This window comes from Biomphalaria glabrata, chromosome 12 (genome assembly GCF_947242115.1).
Source record: "Biomphalaria glabrata chromosome 12, xgBioGlab47.1, whole genome shotgun sequence".
Lineage (NCBI taxonomy): Eukaryota > Metazoa > Mollusca > Gastropoda > Planorbidae > Biomphalaria > Biomphalaria glabrata.
Window position 1 is genome coordinate 23,115,585 of NC_074722.1, and position 20,230 is coordinate 23,135,814.

Consider the following 20,230-nt stretch of genomic DNA (forward strand, 5'->3'; position numbering starts at 1 on the left):
CAAAATATCTGTATTACATAATTTGATAGTTTCTGTCATACAAGCTACCTACATTTGTACTAAATGTTTACTTTTATTTTAAGAGAAAGAATGCGTTTAGTATGTATATAAGTCGAATATAATATAAAACAACAATTAATAAGCAGTGTTGCATAATACAGAAGTGGATAGCTGTCCAAATGAAACACACTTCGATATAATGGACAAGTTTCGAGTTCTCATGTCGTACACCAGCAACACTTTCAACACGTCTCTTCTATTTGTATAGGCAAGCATAGGGTTGGGCTTGTTGATCATTTGTAGCTCATCATTTCTGATATTCATGCTGAAAATATTGAAACCTGCCATTCTACCTGCCTGTCTGACTGGATCACTTTGGAGACCGAGTTTGTGTTTCCCCTTAGTTTTTTTGTAATCTTTTTTTTATTCTTTTGTACTTAACCATAAACGTATAGAGTGTCTCATGCCATACTCTGTCCAAAGTATTCTTGAAATCAATTTATAAAGACATGAAAAATATTCTGTTGGTGTGGAAGGTATTTCTCGCAGAGTATCCTGAGTTTTAGAATTTGTTTTGTTGTATTGTGACTTAGTCTAAAATCTGCTTGTTTTTCTAATATAATTGTGTCTGCCATCGGATGAAGACAGTTTCATATATTTGTAACTTTGTTGGGATGGCTTACGAGGCTGAAAGAGTTGCCTTTTTTTTTTCGCAAGGTGACAATTGGGTCCAGGGTCTGGGCTACTTAAAAAGTGCGTTTATCATGGCTTCTCCTTCAGTCTGTAGAAGTTCGGCAGGAATGTTGCCAATTCTGGCTGATTTTCACTTTTTTTCAAGGCTTTAACCACTAATGCTACTTCCGAGGGAAGAAGGATATGCATCGATGTTGGATACTGCATGGACTTATAGAAATTCTGGATCTCTTCAGATTTCAAAGTTCAACAACTCTGACCAGTATTCAGTCCATCTGGTATCACACCTTTTACCTCAGTGAAACATTTGTTGTCTTGTATTGTGGTAGTTGTTCTGTGTTTTGACATTGTGTGCTCCTTTACTATCGTTGTTGTTCAGTCCCCTCATGACATTGTTTCGCTATATCCTTTTTTTTTTCTTTATCAGAAGGTTGACACTTTTGTAGTCGTGGGCAAAGGGAGGGAACCTCAAAGTAACGAAACGTTAGCTATTTGAAAAATGAGTCACCAGTGTCCACAGCTGCTAAAATTTCTCATAAAAGAACAGTGGAAATATGAAAGTTCCAGTCAACAGATTATCTTCAGGAAAACATGCGGGGCTTTGTTTTCAATACTAAATGAATTCCAAGAAATATATTCAAATCTCAGCCTCCAAGTCTCTGGTAATGAAACATCAATAGTGAGGTGAATGGATTCCAACTGAAGCATCATCATTTAGCTGTAAGACTAATGATGACAAAGATGGGAGGTAATCTCTTCATTTAAGAGGACATCCAAATTTCCATGGCTGCAGGTCACATGATTTTTTGTTATATTCACAATACAAATATTTTTCTACAATTTAAAAAGTAGTTTTTTTGTTTACTTTTGAATGATCAATATGACAATGTTGATATTAAATGTTTAATTTTACAAGCAGGGTAAAAGGTGTGCCTTCAGGTTGAAGAGACTTCATGAGTTGACATAATACTGTAAGTCTCAGCACTATTTTTGTGTGAATAATTATAGAAAACTGCTGGAAACTCCTTAAAGGGTGGTATGTAAGAGTATATCCCAAGTATAAATATCTAGTGCTTTAAGATTCAATACTTTCCAAAGTATCCCCCAAAACCTGATCAAGAAAGACTAAAATACACTTCTTGTAGACAATGTTTAATGATGAAATAGTCCGAGTTCAAACTGAATGAATACAAAATGATTTAACATTTTCATTAACTGCTAAGTTCATGGCATAAATTGACTATGTACATAATGCATAATGTAGACCATATAACAACACAGTCTTGTCTATAGCCATAATACATCAGAGAATAAACAAAACTCTTCTCAATAAATAGTTTATACATAAATGCCTTGTAGTATCATATTAATATTCAAGATAAGTTTTAAAACAAGTAACTATATTTTTTTTTTTTTTAAACAAAATGAAAACTGTACAAAATAAGTTTTCATCTTATGAACAGCACAGATACTATATAATTGTTTAAGTTCTATGAAATAAAACAGGACTTGTCTATGATGTATATATAATAAATTCATTTGCAAGTTGTCTGTTAAGTAACAATAAAATCCTTCAAGACTTGACACATGATGTTATCACTGTAAACTACTATCTGGCTAAATAGGAAACAGTCATTACATAACTTTCAAAAACAGACAATCAGAACCCTAACTTCATATGCCATAACAGAGGAGAAAACTATAAAAAAAGAGGAAGAACCACAAACTGATTTCTAATTTGAAGGATAGAGACATTATAAGACAAACATACAAACTCCCTAACAGCTCATAAGTGTAGACTGGTGGTTGTGAAGCCATGGCACTCATTCTTCAGTAGAAAACTACACAGTCACAACAGTTCTTGTATCCTGTACATTCCTAGCTTTGTTGTTAGACTCAGCACAGCACAACAAACTCAATGCAAGCTAGGAGAGATAGCCCTCCCCCTCTCACACATCACATTAGGTCACACAAGGCACTTGAATAGAAGGCAGAATGTCAACATAGAGGATACAGAATGTGGAAAGAAAAATATATAAAAAGCTATTCACTACAACAAGAGTATACATACTACTAGGAAGAGGATAGCCCCTAGATACTACAAGGTTAGAAATACCTAGATCTCTATTTGTATCAGTGGGCTCAAGGTTCTCATTCCTCCAAAAGTCAACTTTTGTAAAGTGCTAGGTTAGAATAAGAATAGTTTCAGTATATAGAGTGAATGGTATTCAATACTTTGTAGTCATCAACTAAAAGTGTAAGAACATTGTATTCAGCAATCAAGTGGCCAGTTTTAAAAACCTAAAATAACTTCATGGTTTGACAAATACATAAAATATATTATTTACATTGGTAATAAAAATAGAATAGTATCCAATGAATTAAACATTTTAATTGCTTCAAAATTCTGAAGCCATTAACTTGAATGTTAAAAACCCCCCCACAAAAATTGACATCTAAGATTTATATTGAAATTAATTGATGATAAATCCAACTGTTGATTAGAGAAACATCACTTCCTTTTAGAAGTCATGTATGAGTTAGAATAGAATTGATAACTGCTAAGCTTTATCCACTGCAAGAGGTAGCCAACAATCCAAATGATATTTAGATGAAAGCACTCAAACAACATTTTTCCATGAAAATCTTTTAACAACTTCTTGATCAGGTGCCAATTTTAAGTTCTAATAGACAAATACCTTCATTACTTGTAGTCCTAGTAAGTGAACCAGTTTTACAATGTCTAAGGCTTAAAATTATTGAACTAAGACAACCACTTAGTTTTTTGGCAATTAGCCTTGCTAAGTATTCTCAAACAAAATTCATCAATAGATTAAATGACATTCGTACTACACTTAAGTGTGACAGGTTTAGCTCTTGTTTTAGTGAGCTATTTTCTTAAATGTGACTTGATGCCCTGGATGGTAATTCTGTATGTGAGAAGCAACTTCCAGAGCTTTTAGTGTAACTATTCCTGGGCAATATGGACACTGATAGATGGAGCTGCTTCGCTTGTGAATACCCTTTGAAGGCCTGGGCAAGCCAGGACTAGCTGGCACACTTGTCAGGCCTTCTGAATGTTTCCTATGTTCCAAAGATTGTGATGTGGCTGTAGCAGAGGAGGAGGAGCGGAAAGCTCCAGCAAGTGTTGATACAGAGCGAGCTCCTGAGGGGTGAGTAGGTCTTTGTCTTTGGAGCTCCAGCTGTTGCTCTTTTAAAAGAGGAACATTTCTAGTTTTAAAGTATGAAGGCTGACTCTTAGATGAGGATGGCTCAAATTCTGCTAATGGAGAGGGCATATTTGTTGGTCTCATACGTTGCTCTGAAGGCATTGATAGCTTTATCCGTTGCTCAGGTGTTGAGGTTAAAGCAGACATGGTAGATGGCCTCATGCTTTTACCACCATGTACTGTTGATTGTCTGGGTGCAATCATCATGGGTTGAGGTTGATTAAAAACAAAAGGCACTAAGTTTTGTGGAACTACCATGCCAGCTGGAAAGCCTGCAATTGGTCCCTGAATAAATCCAGAAGATGAAACAGGAGGGAAGACCATAGGCGCATTTGCAGATGGGGAAGATGATGGGGGGAGAGGGGCTGTTGGACGAAGATTGAATATTTTGAAAGCATCAGGACTTGGATCAGTATCTGGCAAATTGTTGACCTCATGTGATGCAGGGCTAAATCCTTTGATCGGTGATGAGATAGTATGTACTGGAATGTGTCTATGAGACTGATCAGAGGGGCTAGACACTGGAACCAATGTTGATGGCTGGGATACCCTAGGCTTAATATTTGGGACATTCAACACTGGCAAATGCTTTGGTTTGATCTGTCGGACAGGGGATGTGGCCTTTAAGTCAGTAGTGTTCTGCTGTTGAAATGCTGGGGATAAAAAGCTTGGTAATCCAGAGGTACTAGGCAAGACTGAAGCTGGGCTAGGAGCAACAGATGATATTAACTGAGGAGGAGATGTCAAAGTGGATGTATCAAAAAGGGCACTGGAAAATGCAATCATTGGCCTAGCCCCGGCTGCTGTTGGAAGATTACTTATGCTACCAGGCATTAAAGGAATAGCTATGAGTGGAGCCTGTGAGAAGACCATGTGTGGAACTTGCTGCTGGACTGCAGGCAACTGATTCACTGCAGCTATCAATGGTGGCATTACTGAAGCTCTTCCTGGTGACAACTTAGACATGTCTTTAGAACTTTCTCCTGTCAGGCGTGCTGCTGCTGTTGTGGAGGCATCCTGTGATACAGTTTGCCCTGCATCCACAGTCTGCTTAATGGAAGGATCCTCAGAAGCACTAAGACTTTTTTCAATGTACTTTCCACCTTTGGAAATGCAGTTCAGAACATGAAACAAGTTTTTGGGCACAGAAACATGGACCTTATCAGTATCGAGAGCAGAGTTGTGTGCCTGCACACAGTGGATAGATATCTCTTGCAGAGCTTTGCTCTTAAAACCCTGACACACTGGACAGACAAATTCAAAGAGATCAGAGTGCTTGTTGTTCAGGTGCTCATAAACCTGAGCCAATGATGTCATCTTCAGCTGACAGTATGTACATGTGTGAAGATCTTCCTCCAGCACTATCCTATTACCTACACGAATACATTCTGAGCTGTTGGGAAGCACCATGGCTTCTACAAATTTTTTTGCTTCATCTGAAAGAGCTATTTCGTTTCTGCCAATTTTATCTGGATGTGCATTTTTAACATGATGTCTGAGTTGCTTCTGGCTGATAAAACTGTTGATGGCCTTGCAATACGGACAGGCAAAGCAGCGCATGTTGGGGTGTCTAGCTTTCAGGTGCTTCACCATCATGAGCAAATATGGGGTATGCACTTTGCAAGCATTACATTTGTAAGAAAGAGGCAATCCACTGTTGGCAGAAGATGATGATGATGTCTGGCCAGCAGAAGCAGTAGTAGATGCTGTAACTGGGGCTGGAGCAGACGTAGTTAATGTGGTAATATTGTGCTGATCTTTAGTACTAGCTTGCTTGTTGACTGTAAGATCTTGTGGAGTATCATCTGTAATATCATCACTTGTTTCAGTTTGCTCTGCAATATTCTGAAAAACAAGCAATAGAACAAAAGATAACTTTATAATAAACAATGCTTATCTATGGGAAAGAACGCCTAATTACTTCCATTTATCCGAAAATGGCAGGGTTTATCTCCCTTTGTGCTATATAAACAAAATTAATTTATTTGTATTAATTAATTAATTAATGGGTTGAGTTTTTATTAATCTGTGTATTGTCATCGACTATGAATAATTTAGCAAAATTTCAACTTGATCCGAGTAAAGTTCCCCTTTTAGACATTGCGGTCTATAGAGCATCTGTTTCTGTGGCCCACGGTTAACAAAGATGTCATGTGGCCAGCACAACGACCAACTGCCTTTACTTTTCCCCAGCTAATGTCAGGTAACCATTATGCTGGGTGAACCCAGAGACGCCCAAAGACCAGAAATAAAAAATCCCAGGTGGAACAACATGAGTTGGAATGAACATCAAGTAGCCAAGCTAAGTTTTATAGTGAGGCATTACTTGACAATATTAAAATTGTGTAATTATAATAGATTATATTTAATCTTTATTGTTTAAATCTGATAGCCCAGTGTGTTTAAATTATATATTGTCTAAAATTAAAAAAAAAAAAGCTTGTGAATATAAATAAAGCAGTGAGTTTCATTAATTTTTTAATTTATGGATTTACCTGCTGGTCTGTTTCACCTGCCAAAGCTTCTAAAACTTCTTTGGCGATGGGATCTTTGATTAAATTCTCAGGGGCCTCACTCAGACTGACAACCTGAATAATTTTCAAGCCCATACTATCATCAGCAGATATATCTAAATTATCAGTGTTGGTAGTTTCTTCATCTTCCACTGCTGTATCAGAGGGTTCAATGCCTCCTTCCACTGCTGTATTATGTGGTTTAATGCCTACTTTCACTGACTGCTCAGTACTTTTTTAAGAAGAAACAAAAAATGTTGCTTGAAAAATTCATATACCGGTATGTATATATAGAGATATTAATTAAGTAAATTTTTAATTTTAAAATAATTAACTTAAAGAAAAACGTTTTAATGAGAAATGTTTACATTAAAAAAAATAAGGTTATACCTTGAATGGTGTAGAGTTTTCTCAGCACACTCTAAGTTTTGGCCTATCTGTTCTTCTTCTTCTTTAGTAATAGGTACCTCCTTTACTTCAACAGTACTGGATGAGCTTATACTTATAGTGACCATTGGTTGTGGTTCCAGCTCCGTGGATGTTAAAGCGACATTAGATAAGACTGCAGAAGTTTCAGAGTTGTCAGAGGTTTCTTTGTTTTCCTTCCCTTGACTCAAAGACTCAGATGCTGTATCTACAAGACCCTCTTCAGAAAACTCTACTTCTGTTGTGCTGTCAGCCTCAACTGTGGTCTTTTCTTTCCATTCTTCTTGCAAATAGAGATAGTCTTTGGCCTTCTGTCTGTGGTCAACAGTTACAGAGTCCTGAACAGGTTTCTCTCCATGAAGAATAGAGGTCAGTTTCTCCAAAATATCATCTCCTTCTTGGCTTGGACTACTCCCCTTTGCATTTAGATGTTCTGAATCATAATAATCTGGCAACTTTCTGTATGAGCGAGCATGAGACGGGTGCACTGAGATACTATGCTGCTTAATTTCTGCCTCGGAAGAGAAAATTGTTTCCTTGCAAAGAACACAGGCAAAGAGGTTATCTGACCCATGAAGGTCATTCTTGTGGTGCTCTGCATCCTCTTTTACATTAGTGGAGAAACCACAGTGTGTACAAACATAGCGCCTAAGTGGAGCAGATGACCTTCTGTTGTCACGTTTTACAACCAGAGATATGATTAAAGGAGGTGACTGACCATCCCCACCTATATTGGACGTCTGGGATTTAGCCAAATGAGTGTTCTCATCAGATACAACAGCTTCATCTATTTCATAATAATTTCTTTCATCAATGTGGCGGTTGATGTACAATTGGGCCTCTTTTCCAGAATGAATGTTCTTCAGGTGTGTCACAGTTGCCACAACAGTGCTGAACTCTGACTCACAATAGCCACATCGAAACTGAACTCCATGATGGTGGCTATATATGTGCGACTCGATGGTCAGTTTGACTGAGCTTGTAAAGTCACAACGTCTACATTTATACTGACCACATGAGACTTTGTCTTTTTGATGGATGACCTTTAGCCTCCAGCCATCGGGTGAGGAGTCATCTTGTGTGGAATGTATAGGACTCTGGTCTGAGATCATTGATTTTTTCTTCCCATCTACAACTGCTTTGGGAGATTGATAGCTTATGTCTTCTGATGCTCTTTTATCTGCACTATGTTCACATGTACTATTCTCAGAGGCATTCAATGACTGTGGTGTTTTTTCATGAATCTCATTACTTGTTTCTAGCCTAGTTTCTGTTCTCTGCTTCTGTACTTGCTTTGGTATAACATCTGTATTTTTCTCTTGGTCTTTGTTTATGTCTGAAGTATTAATACTACATACTAAAACTGCATTGTCTTTGACAGTAATATTACTTTCTTGAAATGCAGTCTTTTGTACTTCACAATTTGTATCTATTTGATCAGATGGCTTCTCAAGAGACAAATTAAGTTGGTCAGGAACTACGACATCTTTGCCATCATGATATGAAGATAGCATTAGTCCCATTTCATCATTGGAAATGGTTCTCTGAATGACATTTTGTTGGGTCATTTCTGAGTTCTCATCTGGGTTGCCTTCTGTTATTACAGAATCACTGTCTTTATTGGAGTCAATAGAGTTCTGTTCATGGACCCCATCTTCCAGATCAACAATCAGCAAATCTTCATCCTCCTCCTCACCAGGTAAAGTCTTTCTAGACACTGTGGGGTTTTCTTGGCATGCCTCACTAACAGTTGCATTGAGTAAATTACTTTGCATTCTATCTTGTAAAGGCTTGGAGGAAAAACTCCTCTTGTTTTGGCCTTTATCCTTGCTTTGACAATCTTTTAAAAAATCCACATAACTTGCTTCAAACCCACTGGGTACCACTGTTAACAAATCTAGACTAGATTTGAATCCACTATAGCTGCAGTCAGTGACAGACTCAGCTTTAATGACTAGTTTGATAGGCTCTTGTACTGGTTTAGGAGTACTGGACAGTGGGCTTTTCTTTCCAGCCTCTAGAGCTTTGTCTTTTTTCACAACTCTCTTAAGCTTTAACCTTGGAATGTAAGGACGATACTCCTGCATCTCATTTACTCTCCATTCTTCCTCTTCATCGTCACTTTCAAAGCTCTCTAAATCTGCACACCAATCTTCATCATCTAGATCATCTTCTATACTAGCATATTTGGTAGGAGATATATTCACACTTTTCTCAAGTTCTTCATGAGCAGAATTGTCAGAGAATGATTCTATGCTGTCCAACTGCAATTTCTTGACAAAGTCAGATAAGAGAACTGAACAGGGTTTTATTACCAGTTCCCCAACCTCAATGTCCTCTTCAAGAGATCCATCTGATGATTCTTTTGCTACACGCTTTTCTCTCAAAAGAATGCGCCTAGTTTGCTTTCTTTCTTCTTCCATATCATAGATAGCTTCCTCTTGTCTTCTTTTTATTTCAAGCATTTCTAACGGGGAACGAGTGAATTTTTTCCTCAGTGAAAATGTGCTGCTTGGCATGCTGTCTGGTGAGGTTTTGAGAGATTTTCTGGCTGTTCTTGGTCGTTTAAAAAACTGGTAGATAGTTGGCTGCTGTTGGTAGGTAATTGCAGGTACTAGATTGGTAACATTTTTTGACCGTTTGGCATCTGCTTTGTGTTGCTTTTTAGTCTTTTCCTCCTCTGTCATTGGCATGCCTGGGGGCTTTCCTCTTCGACCCTTCATCTTTGGACGACCAACCTTTTTAGGTTCTTTAGGGAGTGAGGGAGATGAGTGTGCTACTGACTGAAGTATATCTAAAGAGGAGGTTAGGGCTTCTTTTGTTGGTGGCAGTGCACAGAAGTTTAAAAGTTCAACATTTTCATGAGATGAATGGGCAAACACAGAACCAGTAGAAGTATCTTTCTGTGGTGACTGATCTTCATCACTAACTCCAGAGAGGTACAAATGAAGGTCAGTTTCATCAACATTTTCAAAAGGGATATCCCCGTCCTGATTGAATCTGTAGTCATCAAATGTAAACAAGTTAGGAGTTGAACCATTTTTCTTAGAACTAGGGTCAACCTGTGGTGACAAGTGCGGAGGGGATTTCCCTCTTAATGCCCTGCTTACTGGTCCACTTAGATGAGATGGAGTTAACTGGGGCAAAGAGTTGTGCAACTTTCTGGGTCTCCCTCTTCTCCGTTTTGTTTCTTCTGGAATATCTACCCGCAAGGCAGTCATCATGTTAGAACCCTCAGAACTGCTTTCAAAATCAATCCCATCTTTAGGATGTGAACGTCTTAGAAATCTGCCTTTAAGGACTTCATCATTTAAAACTGCATTAGCTAAATTTGCATTGGTCTGAAGTCTTTTGAGCATTCTTTTTTCTTTTAAAGAACTCATCGCGGACAATGGAGTATTAGTTTGACCATGACATGAAACCTGCTCAACAGAATCATCACCTTTAACATCTTGTGGATTGTCTTTAGCTATTAGTATTTTTGAACTTTTATCATCTGATGGAAGCAACTGCTCAGATTGGAGCTGTTTCTTCATTCTATTTGCAAAACAGGTTGACTTTTTTTTCACAACACCTTTTTTCCAAATATTTCTTTTCTTTTTTCGAACACGTCGCAGTGGAGTTTTCATGGGTATTTGTTGTACTGAAATCAATGGAATAGATTGATCCTGATGTTCAGTACTGAGAGATGTTGAAGCTGCTGTGATAGTTGATAATGAAGAGCTGGACTCTGGGAAATATTTCTGGGAAGGTATTGTCTTACTGTCAGCCAATTCATCCAATTTCAGATCAGATTTTGTAAGTTGCACAGCCTTGTGTGACTTGTGCTGGACAAAACAAAGTGTCTTTGTCTTCTTACCTTTCCTTTTTCTGAAGGTTCTGTTCTCAATATGAGACAATTTAGAAAGTAAGTTTGTAGCAGTTGGACCAACAATTTTGTACAGACAATTTTCTAAGTTATCAGCCAAGGCAGAAACTGCTGAATTACAAGCTTGACCTGTTTCCTCTGTGAATGTCAACTGTTGTTCATCATTGAAGTCTTGAATAGTGTTAATTTCAGGCTGAATGATATCATCTATCAAGTTTCCATTTGTTACAGTTTTGTTTAGTTCATATTTTGCATCGTCCTCACTAAGTTTTTTAGAGGTTTTATCAGGATTTTCTAATTGTTCTGAATGGCCAGAACTAAGTTCTGTAGTGGAACTGGTATCAAATGAATGTTTGACAACTGGAGCAGTCAGCAAAGAATTATTCCTTGATAAAGTCTGTGCAATGATGGTGTCTTTTAAAGATGTGACCTCAAACTTTTTCTTTCCTGAACTTTCTGTGCTTTCAGTTGTATTGGATTTATTATCATACACTACCATTTCACAACTGATCATGACCATAGATTCTTGATCAGAAGTAGAAAGGGAAATGGTGCTTGGCTCTGTTTTAAGCTTTTCCTCCATGCTTTCACTCACAATCTCTGCTTTTCCCTCAGATTGTATAGATAGCTGATCATCTGCTTTTCCCTCAGATTGTATAGATAGCTGATCATCTGCTTTTTTCTCACTCTCCTGTTTTGCTTCACTAACTGCTTGACTGAACATATCAAATATGTTCTCCCTTTCTTGTTTCTGCAAGTTCAGCAAAGCACTTGTCTCACCCGACACAGATTCATTTCCATGCTGCAGCTCATCACTACTCTCAACCAAATGCTGATTGGTTGTCAGAGACAGCTCTTCTGGTGAAGAGTCTGTCCTATTTCTGATGAGATCTGGTGCTAAAATGTTTGTCTCAAGATCATTAGTGAGATTCCCTAAGTTAGTAGCAAGCTTTTCTAGATCTGCCGTATCACTTGGATTGAAGCAACTACTGGTAACTATAGTTCTGTCTTCAGCTTCTAAACTATTTTCTTCAACACTACTTGTGCAAGCATGTTGGTCAATTGGATTTAAACAGCCACCAGAAAGTTGTAAAACTGAGGAAACTTTTTCATTTCTATCCTCAAACTTTACACTGTCTACTTGCATATCTTCAGTGATATTTTGTGTTGAATCAGTTACTGAGCCACACAACTTTGTGCTTTCTTGCTCTTTAGCACATTCTTCAGTTTGAAATGTATTTAGTTGTATATCTCTCTCCAAATAAGATGCACTTTCAGATTCTTTGTCTAAAATTTCCTTAGATGTGCTAATGACACTGCTTTCACTATTTTCTAATTTCACTGTATCACTCTTAATTTTAGACAAAATCTTCTTTAGTCTTTGTCGCCTGCTCATCTTTTTGATAACTCTTGCGGGTGAAGAGCTGTCTGTGAGCATGGCACTAATGCCAATGCTGCCAGTGTCAGGATGATGAATGCCTTCATTTATATCTAATTTGGACAAGTTTCTGACTTTATGTAAGGTTTGTTTTAAGGAATTCAACTTTTTTTTGCGATGTTGGAGCAAACTACTTTCTGGCTTAGCAACCCAGGGAAAACTTTGAGTGGTCTTTGGTGTCTTGTTTTTCACTACTGACCTTCTAAAGTTAGGCATATTTAAAACAGATCCAAAATCTGGGGTTGGTGCCCAAAATCCAGCTGTGGTGTTTAAGCGTCGAAGTTCAGGTGTTATGCGAATATCGGAAGTCAAAGGCTTTAGGTCAGTAGAAGTTGGGCTACATTTGGCTAGTTTTTCATCATTTTGACTTTCAGATATTTTATGCACATCTAGTATTTTCTTTTTTCTTCTTTTCTTGTGCTTTGTAGGAGGTACTTCTATAGTTTCTGTAACTACTGAATTTTCTAGAAAAGAAACATTTGTCACTGACTGGCATTCAATAGTTGCCTCAATATTTGAAGTGTTAGTGTCTGTAGTAGCTTCTTGACTATCTAATGATCTGATTTTCTTTTTCCTCTTCTTGACAGGCTGAAATGTGGTGAGATCAGAAGTTGGTGCAACATCCTCTAAGTTTATCCCAGATGTGAGTTCAGGTGCTATGCCAACACTATCACCATGTTCCAAGAAAGTCTCAGTACCATTGATAGCATTCATTTTCTTTCTCCTTTTTCTCCTGGGCTTTACAGGTTTAACTTCAGTGACAATAGATGGGGTATTGCTTGAAAGTTCTTCAGTCAAACTTGGTAAACTGGCTACTGATGGCAGATTAATACTAGCAGTATCACCATCGACTGATTTGATCTTCTTTTTCCTTTTTTTTCTTGGTTTGACAAGTGTGCCATCAGCAACTACAGATGGTGCAATGTTAGACTCAGACCTTAACTGTGACTCAAGTGATGCTTCTGTCTTCACATCGACTGAAGCTATTTTATTTTTCTTCTTTCTCCTTGGCTTGACTAATGGTTGATTAGTTGCAAGAGATAATGATAAATTTTCAGGAATAATAATGTTCTTCTGTTCTTCATATTCATTGCTTACATCAGTAGGTTTCATGTTGACATTATCACTGTCAATAACTTTTACTTTCTTTTTTCTTCTTTTCTTCACAGCTACATTTTCTAGACAGTGTGTCTCTTGATTGTTTAATTTCTCTAGCTTTGATGTTTCTGTTTGCATGTGAACTTTAAATTTCTTATCTACAGATGAAGCAACAGGACTGATTTTACTAGAATCTTGCTTCAAAAAGGCCATCTCAGAACCAGTATTTTTAACTTTTTTTCCATTGATTTTTGTTGTTGAAACATGTTGATTTTGCTGGTTAGTTGTACCTAAATTTTTATGTCTCCCAGACATTCTAGGTTTGCCTAATTGTTTACCAACTTGGTTTATCAGTTTAGGTCTGCCTCTTTTTGGCTTATTACTTGAAACCTCTGCAAACAATGAAGGACCTTGCAATGGCACTGACTGTATCTCTTCATTTGAGCTAGTTTTACTTAGGATAGATCCAGCAGTCTGTTTCATCTCATCTGCTGACAATGAAGGGTTCTGCCTTTTAGGCCTACCTTTTGGTTTTACAGTCTTTAAGCTTTGATCATTACTATAATGTGCTTTTGCAACTGTCTTTTTCATTATTTTCTTCACTACTGATATAGCTGCTGCATTCCCAATGGATATTTTTTTCTTAGGTCTACCACGACGTTTAATGAACACAGTTTCTTTTTCCATAGCAGAGCCTGTACTTTCTTTTATAGTTTGCTGTTGCTCTTTAGAATTAGGAGCATTCCTTGACTTTGCTTTCTCAAGCTTATCTTTCTTCATGTTGCTGAAGTTTCCAACTTTTTCTTCTTCAATCATTTGCACCAATTGTTTATTTTTTTTACTTAGTCTTTCTAAGGAGGATGAAGCCGAAGAAGGGCTTTCATCCCGGGAGCCAGCATTTCTTGGCCCAAACTGCAGTGTATTAGGGGACCAGAAGCCATCAGTTGTTTTTAAACGTTTCAACTCCAAAAGTTGGTTCAATTTAGCTAACTCCTCACCTTCCAGCTCCTTTTTCTGCTGTTTTAGTGACAACCTTGACCTTGCTGAGGAAGGAGACACATCAGGTGTGGCATTGCGACTGCCTCTTAATGAGGCTACTGGTGTTTTCTGATGCAAATGGCTATCTACTAGATCACTCATTATAACTGGGCTGTTAGATCTACTGGTTGGTTTTGATGACCAGAAACCATCTGTAGTAGCCAGGCGTTTGATTTCTTGAGTCCTAACTTCTTTCAAGTCTTTCACAACTTCTTTTGGTACATTCTGAGAAAAACTATTTTTTTCATAAGTATCCAAGTCTCCAGAGTTTTTGTTATGTGTATCCAGGGATTGTTTTCCTTTAGCTTTTGGTAATGACAAATCTAAAGCATTTGTAGCTCTGAGCTTTGTAGGACCTTTCCGTTTGCTAGCAGTTGTATCTAATGAGTTTCTTCGTCTTTTTTCTTCATGTCCATCTCCAACTGGACTAACTGCAATTCTTTTTTTAAGTACTTTTGACACATTTAGTTCTGACTGATCACCAGATTGCAGCTCACCAGTCAAAGCTTTTTTATCTGTAAACAAAATAAATAAAAATAGCATTTCTTGTTATGTTTTAAAAAAGAATTCAAACAATGCTGCATATATACATATATATATAAAGCAATCTTCTATTACCTATAAATTGGTCATCCATTTTTTCTGCAATCTTTGATAAACCTTGTGATTTCCTAGTTGTAGCTCTACTCCTGTCAGAAGATATCTGACTTAAACGTTTCATGATGTTTCTTTAGGTACTTTTAATAGAGACATCTTCTGTGAGAATGTAAATGTGTTAATTTAATAAAATGTTACACCAAATGTTATAAATTTGTAAAAATTCATGCTAGTTGTTATCAGATGTTTCCTGAAATTTCCTGAGATACTTCAAAGCTTAATATTTTTACATTAAAATATACTGAATTAAAAGATTTATTTTTAGTGTAGACAATACAGTCAAAAAGTATTCAGATTTTCAGACGTTAGAAAGAAACACAGGCCTATTATCACATAAATACAAAAATGGTATTTTATCCGTAACCTATTTTATTTTCAGATGGTATAACATACCAATACCAACTAAACTTTATGATTATCCATTTTTTATTCAATGCATGGCAGCTCATCAGAAAAGACTTTTTTTTTTCTTCAGTTGGCCAAGCTTATTTTGTATATTGAGGTGTCTAAATGTATATAACATGTTTATAAAGTATCAGAAAGATTTTCGGCAAACTTAACCTTAAATATTATATGTGACCAACTTTAGTCTGCAACTGCAAGCAGATGTAAAGAAATGAGCCCCTGGCTTTATTAAAGGTTATAGAAGTTACTGGGTATGATACCAGAAGCCCAAGTAAATAAATTAAAAGTTCTACTTGGTCTAAGGATAAGCTAGAAATTGCAAATCTGTATTATGTACATTAAAAGCATACTTATAGGTTTAGATTCTAAGCAATTACATTAAGAAGAATGTTTTAATTTTTATTTTCTACCCTCTTAATAATAATCATCATAACATTTCATAAAAAAATGGTATGACCCTGATGAATTTTAAAGGCTGTGGAATTTCATTAAAAATATTTTTTAAATAATCGAATATTTAGAAATTGATCTCTAGTCCTAAAGCATTATTGAAGATCTATCTCTCATCGGCGTATTATTGTTATAACCTCATTATAATGGTTACAGTGGAACTGCTTCATTGGTATTGTGAATGCACAATTTTTTAACACTTTCAACACGTGGGCTTCATTTTGTATTGTAAAACTTGACAACAGTTTTTATTGGGGTCAAATTTCACTAGTATGCAAAAGTCATTTTTCTACTTCCGAGTGAACAATTAGGGTAGGACAGAGCTAAATGATATTTTTAAGCTAATTAATTGAATTAATGAATCAGCTAAAGAAAAAGAAGTATACAGGATTTTTAAATCTATATAGACTAAGAAAATACATGTCAAAAGTTTAATACAACTGTAGACTCTCTCTCTCTCTCTCTCTATATATATATATGAGTGTTTCTCACGGGTACGATGGGACAGCATAGGCATAAGGATGGCCCCCACGTGGGGATTGAGCCTCCAGCCACACATGAAAGGAGGAATTTGTGCAGAGGTTTGGAAGAGCGTGCAACATGCCAAGACTGGTGTGAATAAAGGATCACTTAGTCGACGGGGGTCTCCTGACAGAGAGATTGGTGAAGAGCCAATTTCTCATTCTGGCCACGAGATAAAAGCCTTTCTCTGGTCACATGGTTTATAAAAGGGGTGTGCTTGCCTCGAACCATTTGGACATCTGAACCAGTACTGGTGACAAATAGGTATTGGTTCACTAAAAAGTCTATAGCTCAAAAACTTATTAAATTCAAATGTCAATTTTCTTTTCATTGCACTTAGAAATGGTTTATGTATAAATAGTGATATTTTGAGCTTGAAAGGTGCATAGTGGAATTTTTAAATTGTAGAAAATGTGTGAAATAAAGCACAAAATGGCATCTTTTGATGTAACATGGAACAACTGGCTTTGGTTGAAGTAATATTCTACTAAAAGCAAGGATTATTGAACAGACATTTTTGTTGAAATAGGTTAACAATATAATGTTATCGCATTATCTATATCTTTTTATTTTATATTTACTTTGGTATTACTCAGATGTCGCCGTAAAAAATTCGTCACAGGTGCATCACTTGGTGTCCCACTAAATTTGAAATTTTAAACCTTTATCAATTGTAAACAAAGTAAAGGATTCTGCTCCAAATTGTGTTTCTGTTACTAAAAGCATCAATGATTAATTTACACAGTGTAATTTTTCTTTAAAACTGTAAAAATTTATATAATCTTAGTAAAATGTCTTGGTGTCCCAGGAGAAGCACCTCAAATGCGCTTGACAAAAAGAAAAGTATTTTATTAAACAAAGTTATTAATGTGATGGGAATTACTTAATGGTATCTATGATACTGCTTAGTACACAATTAGCTCCATTTTCTTGGGAAAAGGCTACATATAGTAATTAACAGGAGACATTTTTTCACTGTAGCACCCGAAACACAACATGTTGAATCATACCAGAAAATCTCAGAGATCTAGATAAAGTATTTTTCTCATCAAAGTTTTGAATTATAAATATGTCTCGTGTTGATTTAAATCTACTCTATATTTCAATTTATATGTAAATCTAGTTTTGGATTTTTTTCTTGGTGCATTGAAAGTCAGAAAGCTGCACCTTTTAGTCATGTTTGACGTAGTTATGTCTAATATATATTTAAAGGATTGTTGAATACACACACACAAAGGCCTAGTACATTTATTTGTGGTTAACTATAGAAAACTATTTTGTGAAGCACTAATTGGTAATGTATATACAGACTTTTAAAAAATTGCAGCATGTATTAACAAAAAAAAACCTATGTATTTCATATTGGTGTCCCGTTGTAGCACCCGCAACATTTTGTGATATAACAGTCCATGTTATAATAAATTGAGATATTGCAGCTAATAATAACCTATTATATTTAGCTATAAAAATGCAAGTATAGCATAAATTCTATTTTCTTATAAAAATCTTATTTTAAAAACTTTTGTCAGTAGTGTTACAGGTGCTATGGTGTCCCATTTTTTAAATTGAGCGCAAACATAACATAAGTGCTCAAAAACTTCTATTTCTCTATCTAGCTGCTTAATACAATAGAAACATTTAAATTATGCTAAAAAAGCAAACAAATTAACAGCACTGCTGAGGAAATGTATGTATTCCAATTCATTTTCTATTGATAAATTCTTAAAGTACAATGGGTGAAGAAGTGAATACACTTAAAATGAAACCAAAAACTTCCACTTTAATTTTTGGCCTTATGTGACGCTTTTTGACACCAGTACTGGAGAAACACTCATGAATATATATATATATATATATATATATATATATATATATATATATATATACATATATATATATATATATATACATATATATATATATATATATATATATATATATATATATATATATATATATATATATATATATATATATATATATATATATAATCTAGTCTAGTTAGTAATACCATTAATGATTAACAAACCTTTAAAATTTAAAACAAAATCTTAGACCTAGAATTAGATTTAACTAGATCTAGGACTTTAGAAGCATTTATAGATCTAGATGTAGACTCGATTATAATAAATAATAATAATTATTTATTATATAATAATGATTAATAATATATATATATATATATATATATATATATATATATATATATATATATATATATATATTTTATTATTACTGTCACTTGTCATAAGTCATATAAGACTAGAGTCTAGATCTAATAGACGACGATAGTATGATATTGACTGTCTTGGGTCTAGTGAAAGTCAAGTATCTTAATCTTAGTAACTTAGTATCTACTAATCTAATAAAGTAGTATAATGAGTAGATCTATATTGATATTCTGAGTATTGTCTATAATAGTCTATATGTATACTTTATACTGAGTATAGAAATCTAGATCTATAATCTAGATTAATTCTAGATAGAATATATATATATCTAGTCCAGATCTAGAATGACTAGAAGTAGATGGTTAGTAAATTAAAATTCTAAATAAAATATCTACTAAATCTAAATTAATTATAGATATCTACTCTATATTAAGTATATTATAATTATACTCTATACTCAGTATATACTATTCTATTAGATAGTAGATCTAGTCTTTACTATAGTAAAAATAGTTATTTATATGTTATAGATCTAGTATCTAGTATAGTATAACTCTATATATAATTAAAATAATATTTTTTAAATAAAATAGATCTTATACTCTAAAAATTATAGACTAGAGTCTAGATCTAGTAAACAGTTACAATATTGAATAGTATTAAAAAGTCATTTTTTAAAATAAAGTTAACTATTAAACTGTTAGATCTAGTTCTAGACTACTCTAGTCTCTAGTCTAGAGTGAATCACTGGACTCAATCTAATGATAATCTTATCTAGAATTAGAATCTAGATCTAATAAAATAATATTTAGAAATTTAGATCTAGAAATCTAGAACTAGATCTAGATTTTTAGTCTATTCTTTTTCTAGAGTCTAGAGTAGATCTAGAGATCTATCTATAATTTAGAGTAGAGTCTAGATACAATCATCATACATTTAAATTTTAATTAATACAGATCTAGAAGTCTCAAGTCTAGATCTACGATATCGTACCAATATCACATCTGGCACGTTTAGCGGTGCCACCATGTAAGCCTACTGCCTAATAGCGCTATTGTAACATTCTGTCCTTCGCCTTTTTCATAGAACTTTGTCCCCCTTTAAAATCGATAACGTTTTTAGTCCCAAACATTGTCAAAATGATAACAATCACACTCACTAGAGCTCTAGGATTAGATCTAGATAGTTAAGGTTCTAGAAAATAAACATCATCTAGTTCTAGTGTGTATACAGAAGTACCATCACTTACATTTCAACGACCACATTTTTTTTCAGCACTTCGCTTCGCACAATATTTATCTCTAAACCGAGAGCTCCATGGCGGCAAGCTTTTTGTTGTCAGTTGAATAGGGCTAGCGGATGTGACGTAGAATCTACATCTTACTAAGCCTAGCTAGATCCAGATCTAGATTTATCTCTGAGAATGTAAATAACACTGAAATAAAAAATCTAGGCTGATAGAGACAACAGAGTCCAGATTTATAAGACACTATAGACCTAGATTCATAATCTATACAGCAATTCCCACAATGAAGCAACACCGTCTAAATTTTGAAACGCAGTTGTCAACTGTAATGAAGAAAAGGATTAATTTCTATATTGAGCCTAGACTTCTGACATTAATTGACACGTAGGGGCTGATAGAAACTTCCATTAAATTGTCAGTCGCTTAAGGCCTATTTATAATTCTTTTTTTTTTTTAAAATCAAGTATATGTTTCT

The 20,230-nt window shown here is 35.2% G+C and overlaps 1 protein-coding gene across 3 annotated transcripts; it reads right to left on the minus strand.

Moving 5' to 3' along the window:
* Nucleotides 1–1,829: 1,829 nt before the first annotated feature.
* LOC106054257 (uncharacterized) lies at nt 1,830–19,905 on the minus strand. Of its 3 annotated transcripts, none has more exons than XM_056005106.1 (5): nt 19,759–19,905; nt 14,923–15,060; nt 6,827–14,819; nt 6,419–6,668; nt 1,830–5,768 (listed from the first exon to the last, which is right to left on the minus strand). In XM_056005106.1, exons 2-5 carry the CDS (start codon nt 15,023–15,025, stop codon nt 3,576–3,578), a joined length of 10,539 nt encoding a protein of 3,512 aa, XP_055861081.1. In that variant the 5' UTR covers nt 15,026–15,060; nt 19,759–19,905; the 3' UTR covers nt 1,830–3,575. The 3 variants fall into 3 exon arrangements, with proteins under 3 accessions (XP_055861081.1, XP_055861083.1, XP_055861082.1); XM_056005108.1 differs by lacking the exon at nt 19,759–19,905 and adding an exon at nt 19,503–19,670; XM_056005107.1 differs by lacking the exon at nt 19,759–19,905 and adding an exon at nt 19,444–19,570.
* Between the last annotated feature and the right edge of the window lie 325 nt (nt 19,906–20,230).